This window comes from Oryzias melastigma, linkage group LG3 (genome assembly GCF_002922805.2).
Source record: "Oryzias melastigma strain HK-1 linkage group LG3, ASM292280v2, whole genome shotgun sequence".
Classification (NCBI taxonomy): Eukaryota; Metazoa; Chordata; class Actinopteri; order Beloniformes; family Adrianichthyidae; genus Oryzias; species Oryzias melastigma.
In genome coordinates, this window is record NC_050514.1 from 17,841,631 (window position 1) to 17,850,041 (window position 8,411).

The following is an 8,411-nucleotide window of genomic DNA, read 5'->3' on the forward strand; positions in this document are numbered from 1 at the left end:
TTAACTGCAGATGCCTCTCTTTGAATTAACTCTGGGGGCCGGATGCACGCTGTAGTTTTGCTGTGTGTGGGAAAAAGCAGAAAAAACACATATGCATACTTTTTCACAGATTTCTGACGTTGTGCGTAGGTTTGTGTCTTTCAGTTTTTGAAATAACAATAAGAGTTTCGTTGATGCAGTCACCCTATTCTTAGTCATTTACATACAAAAGCACTGCGTGCACTGCACCCTAAATAGATATGACAGGAAAGTAAAAGCAGGGAAGAGACAATTTGAACGACTAGAAAACTGGAGTAACAGCGTGAGGTGAGTCTATTCTTACATCATCTTCTGCCCTTATGAATATCAATATGTGTGCAGGGGAAGGTTTATGGCAAGCTTGCAATAATTATGCATATGACCCAAGAATATTTATCCACTCATATGAAGTAAAAAAAATCAATAAAATGTATTCTTTCACTGTCTTAGCAGTCTGGGATCAAATCCGATCAAATCTGACATATTGAATTTACAGAATTGATTCGTTTCCATCAAACTGGCAACCTTCTGAGAACCAATTCAGCCCCTGACACTCAGATATCAGTAGAAATATGTTTAGTTGTTTGTGTCATAATATTGGCATGCTTGATTTTATTGTCTTAAAACCAAAATGTGTACAATGTCTTTTAGATTCCCTTGAGTTTGCTGAAAGGACGTATATAACTCAGATAACAGACTTTTCACAGTCTATTTTGTCTCAATGTTTGTAAGTCATGATAATAGGATTTGTCCCACAACAAATTCTGCTCACAACTCAATTTTGGTGCACATGGAACCATTGCACAGCTGAGTAGAAGTAATTAGACTGGTTTTTAGAGTATAGAAGTTCTATTCTGAGACAAAATGTTCTGTTATTTTGATATTAGATAAAGAAACAACTGTGAATGCCCGTCATGATGAACCAAACCGGAATGGTGCTGACAGGTTTTGGGAAGTTACCACTGTGTCATTTCCAAATATTGTTGAGACAGGATTCCCTATCTTAAAACATCTCATCCGAGTTCTTTTTAGTCGAGGAAGAAGCACAATCTAAAACGTTAAAAGATGGAAAATATCCTTGCAAAGCTTTGGAGACCATCCTCCTCTTCTCCTAAAAAATAATCTGGCTTCACTCACACACACACACCCCTGCCTGGATGCTCACACTTTCAGGTCATTGCTTTACATGACCCCAGAAGCCAAAATCTGACTAATCTCTGTGCTCCTGTGGCCTCCGTTCACCCACATCTCCTGTCTCCTGCATGCCTCAGGCCTCGCCCAATAGACCAAAGCGTAAAAACCATGACGCACACTTTTAATATTATTAAACAAGTAAGAATAAAGCAGTAATTAAATGCTGTAAAAAGATGTATAAAAATATTGTCTGCATCAAAAACTTGACTATAAATATGAAAGCTTTTATGAAAATGAAATCCTTCTGTATTTAGTATCAGAAAAACACAGAAGGATTTTATTAAAGTGGTTGGATGGCTCTGTTGGCTGGGTGTGGGGCTGGTGCACTGGAAACAGGGTTTGTTTTCAGGGTGCGCAATGAGCTTCGTTCAGTGTTGGTCCTAAGGCAAGATACACCTGTGCGAATCAGCTTTGGTGACCTCTGACTGGATGTGCCAATAGGTGATCAGTGTGTTTACTGAGACTTAACTAAGACTAAAGCGGTTTATTTTGTTGACGTCTGTTGGTGTCTTTTTATTTTTTTTAGGTGTTTGCTATAGCCATGTTCACATTCAGCCATCTGGTGGATTCTCTCTTTTTTATCCAGTTGGTAGATTTGAGGGGGTAGATACTGTAAATGTACCCATCGATAGACCGTCCATCTTGACACTGGGAGGTTATAGGTTTAAATCCACTGTCAGATTTTGCCAAAGATTTTAATAAATGGGAGCCAGTGACTCTCTGCACTAATGGTTGGATTGGAGATTTTGAACCAGCAAGAACAGCTGTGACTGCAGCTCATTACTCCCCCAGGGGAAAGGGGTCAAATCCAGTATGCAGATTTCACACACCAACGTGTGTGACAACTTACAGGACTTTATCTTTAACAAACCTAGTTGTGTGAATGTTGGGTCAGCATTAATACTATAGTGATCCTGTTTCTCTTTCTTATAGTTTATGTCAGATTTCACATGTTTTTTGGTTTGTAAAAACTCAAGCACAATTTCTGCAATCTTGGTATCAAAACATTCAGCTCATTTAGGATATGGGTGCTTGTACTTTTGGTTTTCGTATGTTTTTTAAGCTTTTGCACAATTTAGTAGATTTTTCGACCCATGTGAAATCACAAAGAAATTTATCAAATTCTTTGCGCACTTTAAAACTAATGCAATTTATATCTCAAAAACGTCCAGCACATTCAAGACATTTATGCTTGTACTTTTATTTTTCATAAATTTTAAGCAATTTAAGATTTTATGCAATTTTGTCAAATTTTTTTCACAAAATTCTTTAAACACTTTGTGCACTTTGAAACCTATGCATTATTGGTATCATAACACACGTTTAGGACATTAATGTTACTGGTGTTTTTAAGGCTAGTTTTGAGCTTAGCTAATATTTTTGCTAATGTTTTGTGGCTAATTTGGTATCAACTGAGTTTTTTGGGGGGCAATTTTTGAGTGTAGCTAATATTTTAACAACATGCTAACGTTTTTGGCTATTTAGACATCTAGTGAGGATTTTTCCAGGCTATTTTGTAGTCTGACTAATATTTTAGAAACATGCTAACGTTTTGAACTATTTTGGCATTTACTGAGATTTTTTGGGATGATTTTAAGTTTAGCCAATATTTTAGTAACATGCTAGCTTGTTTGGCTAATTTGACTTCTAATAAGGTTTTATATCTTGAAATGTTTAAGCAACTTTAGCTTTATGCAAATAGCTGAATTTTTCGCAAATCCCTTCAACAACTACAGAAAATTACTTTAGCAACTTCAGCAAGCAGCTTTAGCATCTTCAGCAGCCACATTCAGAAAAAATCAGTTAGAGTTAGGAATGACCTTAAAAATTTACACTTTTACTCTAGACTTTTTCCTTCTAAAAATAGACTTTTTTCGAATGGGACCTGGTGGCAGAAAAGATGGTGGCTAAAAATCATTAGTCGGAAGAAAGTCCAAGCCAAGAACATTATAACTGGCGACCCTAACAGATGTGTTTTTAAGTGTCTGACATTTTAAGCTTTGGACCTTTACCACCTGACGTGCTTTTTAGAACATGGTCTAAAATAAAGACATGTCATATATATATTTTTTTATTTTAATTTAGTTGTCTACAACAATCCATCACCTCCCTGAAATGATCTGACAACCTATTTGGGAATTCCTGTTCTCAAACTTTCCACTTTTTCTCTTCTCTGTTACAGGCTTCACCTGCAGCCTTGGCCAAGTGTGTTCTGGCAGAAGTGCCCGGCCAAGTAGTCGAGTACTTCAGCCATAAGGCCATCTCCCCTATGAGCCCGATGAGGGAACTACTGAGCCCCATCCTGAGCCCACTCGCCACCACTCCAACAGAATAGCTGCCTGGCCTGCTTTTATGACCAAGCTTTTGAGCCTGCCGCCAGTCCAGCGGACTGAAAGCGGGAGAGGATGTACGCCTCTCTTCTTTGGACAAGCACTGAAGAGAAAATCCCTGTCAATGTGTCGTTACTGATTTCATTTTTCACTCTAAGAAAAAATGTTTACACAGAGACGAGATTGCAGATATTGCGGGGTATCTTTTTGCGCTCGGTTGGATTAAGCACCCCCCCCCTTCAGCCGGACTTTCTAGATAGTTCAGCATTTTAAGCGCTAGAGAAATAGGTCTCAAAGCTCCCCTTCCCCATTCAGTATTGATGCATGCACACCATTTTACTTTGTGCTGATCTACTGAATTGATATAGGTTTATTTTTTCCTCTGCTGCTCATGAAGATTCCCCTACATATTATGTGTGCCTCTCGTTATGTAAATTGTTCCGATAATTTCTAAGTACGCTGCAATTAGATTGTTTGAGCTCACAAAATTTAGTCAAGACAAATTAATTACATAGATGCCACAAGTTAATGATCAGACCTAAAAATATATTCACACATCCCCTTCCTGTCAGTCTTTCTGCCTGCGGGAATGGCCTTCTTTTGAAACCCAACTTGTCTAAACCCTTTTAAATCATCACTTCAAATCCAACACAAAAGATTTCCTGACTGTAAATGTGTAGTTAAAGTCATCGATTCCTAAAACGTAAATGAAACGCTTCTGCTTTTGTCACAAATTAAGAGCCTGCCTTTGCAAACGGCTGTTCCTGACGGCTTTTCCACTCAACAGCAAAGACAAAACAGGGGGTTGATTGCAATAGGTGAGGGTGTGAAAAACAAAACTGCAGCCTGTTCAACAATATTATTTAAATAACACTGAAGAATCAATGCCAAAATAATCAGGGGACTAGAAAGAGACACATCTTGTGTGCAGATCATCATGTCACCCTTCAATTATAACGCCACCAGTCTGCACCATTTCATATGGATTTTGCTATTTTTTAGTGTTTTTTCCCATATGTAGCTGGAGGCTAAAAAGTTTGTCGTTACAAAACAAAACAGCAAAAAACAAGCTGAAACAAAGATTTTCTATGACTACTGATGGAACCCAATATCCGGTCCTTTGTCGAGTGGCAATGGTGTAAGCTGTGAAAATCCTGCCTCCTGTCAGTCCCTCAGCCAGCCATCCCGCAGGTGAAACCGCTCATGTTTTCTGCTGTAAATTTAATTTCTGTAAATATTCTGCCTTTTTATGTTTATTGCTTTTATATGCAAAACAATTGTATGAGATGTTTTACGAGACTCTCGTTCTGGGAGAAGCGTAAAAAAACAAGGGAAAGCACAGATCATGCTGTAAACAAACATGCCAAAACATTGAACCACATTTACATTTGACTTTTTCAATGTGATTATTGTCATATTTACAGTGTTTCTTAAAACCAAATGACAACTAAAGCTTTTCCCATGAATATAGTGCTGTGTAAATACATTCATTTTCAAGTATCTCTTGACTGAAGGGTGTCTGTGTACTAGTGAATAAATAGAGATACCCTGGATTGGGCTCCTCTGTTTAGTGTAACATGAGCCAGAAATATCTATACTGCTATTTTCTATTGTATATATTTAAGTGAATGTTGGCATCTAAGTTGAGTAGTGCAGAGAGTTTGTTTTTGAGCTATAATTAACTGCATTTTTTACAGAATGTGGGCAAGGCCTATAAGAACAAGAAAGAAAAAGCCAAGTAAAATGTTTTTATTGCAATGTTTTCAAAGTCCAGACAGCTATTCAAATGTGTGTCACTGTTTAAGTGGAAACCAAAACTATTTTTTTTCTGGCACAAACGTTTCCTAAATACAAACTGAAATTGAAGTGTTAATGACCACTTTTTTATTTGTTTAACATTTATCATTATTACTTGAAAAGAGAATCTATTGTGCTTTATGCAAATTTGTTTACTAAAATTAAAGTAAACTGTGGAAAGAATATATACAATTCCTGTGGCTAACATTTAACACGAATGACTTTTAAATAATTCTGACAGATTAGATTTTTTCGTCTTGTAAGTCAATTTGTTGCATATAAAAATGTATTTGTACTACAAATGACTTCGGACTGTAACCGAGCCACTTTAAGCTGTCACTGCCAGTAAACACAAGTATCAAGTACTTATAAATGTTCCCCCTCAGCTGCAAAAGGTTCTATGGTTGTGATGTATTTTCCGGCCCAGACATCGGCCCTTACTGACAGGGTCGAAACACAGCTACCTGTGCTGTCTAAACCCCTGCAACGATCCGCTGAGGAGGATTCCTCTGTCACCGTGGATCACAGACATCTATTGATTTAGCAGACCTGTATTGGAAGCTATAAACTGTTTTACAAATGTAAATATTCCTAGAAGGAATCTTGTTTCAATTGAAGTTCAGGCTCACATTTGAGCTGAGCAGGAATGACCCAAAAACAAAAAAGCATCACTTAACTGTTATTTATTAAGGTCCCCTGTCTGGGTTAGCATTTTGTTATTATGTACTGTAGATAGCTTCCCTTTAAACATGTACAATGCAAAAACGTGGAAAGATACGATTGTTATAACAACAAAAAGGTCATTTTTATTCATGCAATTCCTTATTTTGGTTGCAAACATTTTTTAAACATCTGCAAATATTTATTCCAAGCAGTCAGTGTCTAAAGAGCATTAGCGCCCCATGTGCACTTTGTGCCTTGCACTGTTCTTCTCCCCTCTGTCATTCATATTGCTTTACCAGTTTGCCTCGGGTCATGATCTGCAGCTGCTCAAAATTGATTAGTTTACTGATTTACAATTTCTTCATGGGATCTGATTGCTTAACTGATAGATCACTCACTTGAAGCATAGGAAATATTTTATATGTTACTCTTACATTAATAATAATATTAATAATAGGCATGCTTTTCTTAAAATTTGCTCTGACAAAAATTCCTTTCACATAATTTTAATGTTTTTTTTTCCCCCAACATTCAAGTCTTCATGCTGCTTCTATTTTAAATGACTGAAATTTTGCTGATTAATAAAATGCATAAGTTATTAGGTTAATTAATGGAAACTTACATGTATCTGTTAATTAATTCCCAAATTATTATTTTTTTCTTGTGTAATTTGATTATTTAGTAACTATATTTATTGTGAGAACCCATCTTTGGTACCATGTCAGTGCAAGAAAGAGTGAGCTAAAAAAAAAAAAACTCAGTGGGGTCCAAAGCTCATGAGGCCATTTTACATATTTAAAAATAATTAGATGCATATTTAAAAAAAGAAGAATCCACTGTTGCTCATCCTTTTCTGCGTGACATCCTTGAATTTCTAAGGTTTTCCACTAACTTATGTGAACACAAGTTTCCCTGTTTCTGTTGGGCCATTCATTGGTAACCAAAATGAGGCTGTTAGTCAATGCCCCTTTATGCAACTGGCGTAGCTGCAAGCTGTGTGGGTAAAAGAGAAGCCCATGCATCGTTTGACTTCTTCTAACAGAAGAAAGGGATTTATTGCATGCTTATTTTGAGTGTTAAGCTGTGCTGTGCAGTCACTCCTCTGGATTTTATGATATGCTAATATGCACGCCTGCATTTGCACAAAACTCTGCTCCTGTAGTTTAAGCTTTCTGTCTTGCAATGGGGTAAATAAATCTCATCATTAAACTTAAACTGTCTGCGTTGTTTCTTATATTTATTCACTGTGTGCATTGAAAAAAATCTTACATTATGCTGCAAATATCTATTTTTCTGAAGTCTACTTTTCATTTTTTATCCCTTGCTTTTTGTCAGTTTGCAAAGCAGCTGCACTAGAAGACAAATGGAGAACTTATGTTGAGTTGTTTTGCTGTGGTATCATGTACACATTTGCATTTTACAGTTTGCTAATGTTGTGCCAATTCTGCTTTGGAAGTGGGACTGAGCCTACTCTTTAATTCCATCAGACAGCTCCTTTCATTTGTCGAGAGCTCTGAATAATCGTCGTTTCCATGGGGACGTGTACTTGTGAGAGGACACAGACCTTCACTTTTGTTCAATTCAGGGACAAAACTGTATGCTATGGTGAGAATTGAGGGAGAAGATCATCCACACGTCAATGTGAAGAAAGGATGTTTTGAGTGCACCCACTGCTGCCTTTTACAAGGCCATTGATTGTCCAGAGGCTGCAAGCCTCGTGTGAGCTCTACAGCAGACATCTTATCTCTATCTTCCACAACCCTTTATATCCTTGGTCTTCTGATTCATAGCTCTAATTAAAGGACACTCACCGTGGCTCAATATTCATTGGTAATAAGACCAACAGTAGATTTGCACCCTGGGATAGCTTGCACTTTCCTAGAATCACTGAAATCCCAGCACTGCTTCCACCTTATCACCCCACTTTTAATCTTATTTTTTTAGCTGGTGCTGCTATGGATGAGGTGCTGTATAAACCGGAGCCCTTATTTCCACTGTGCTTGTCATCCCAGGAAAAGGCTAATGAGGAATGGAAATTTGGATATCTAGGTGGCTATTAGCAATCTCCTCCTTCCGCACTGTAACAAGTACAGACCTTGGAAATGTTTCCAGTTGGCTCCCCTGGTGCTGCTTCTCAGATATTTCCCCAGTTACCCGGGCATATACTGAGCTGTGCAAATATGCATATTATTACAGATACTCACCAAAACACTTTGAGCTGTGTTGTGTTGCAGAGCATGGAGAGAGTTCAACTTTTCCTAACAAGCAAGGAAAAAAAAGATCCCTATTAGGATATGTTGTTTTCATGGGAGCCTTGGGACATGTTTGGTCGATTGGATATGCAGCAGATTGATTAAAACTCCAACAGATGAGTGATCTGGAATCAAGATCTACACGACTGACAAAGTT

At 37.5% G+C, this 8,411-nt stretch overlaps 1 protein-coding gene across 1 annotated transcript in view; it reads left to right on the forward strand.

The window, feature by feature from the left end:
- The window catches only part of cpne7 (copine VII), a 35,572-nt gene extending 28,355 nt beyond the window's left edge, over positions 1 to 7,217 (forward strand). The window contains exon 16 of the mRNA XM_024295712.2: positions 3,395 to 7,217. Within this exon, the coding sequence (XP_024151480.1) occupies positions 3,395 to 3,547 (153 nt within the window). The 3' untranslated portion in view covers positions 3,548 to 7,217. The remainder of the gene's footprint in view (positions 1 to 3,394) is intronic.
- The last annotated feature ends 1,194 nt before the right edge of the window (positions 7,218 to 8,411 follow it).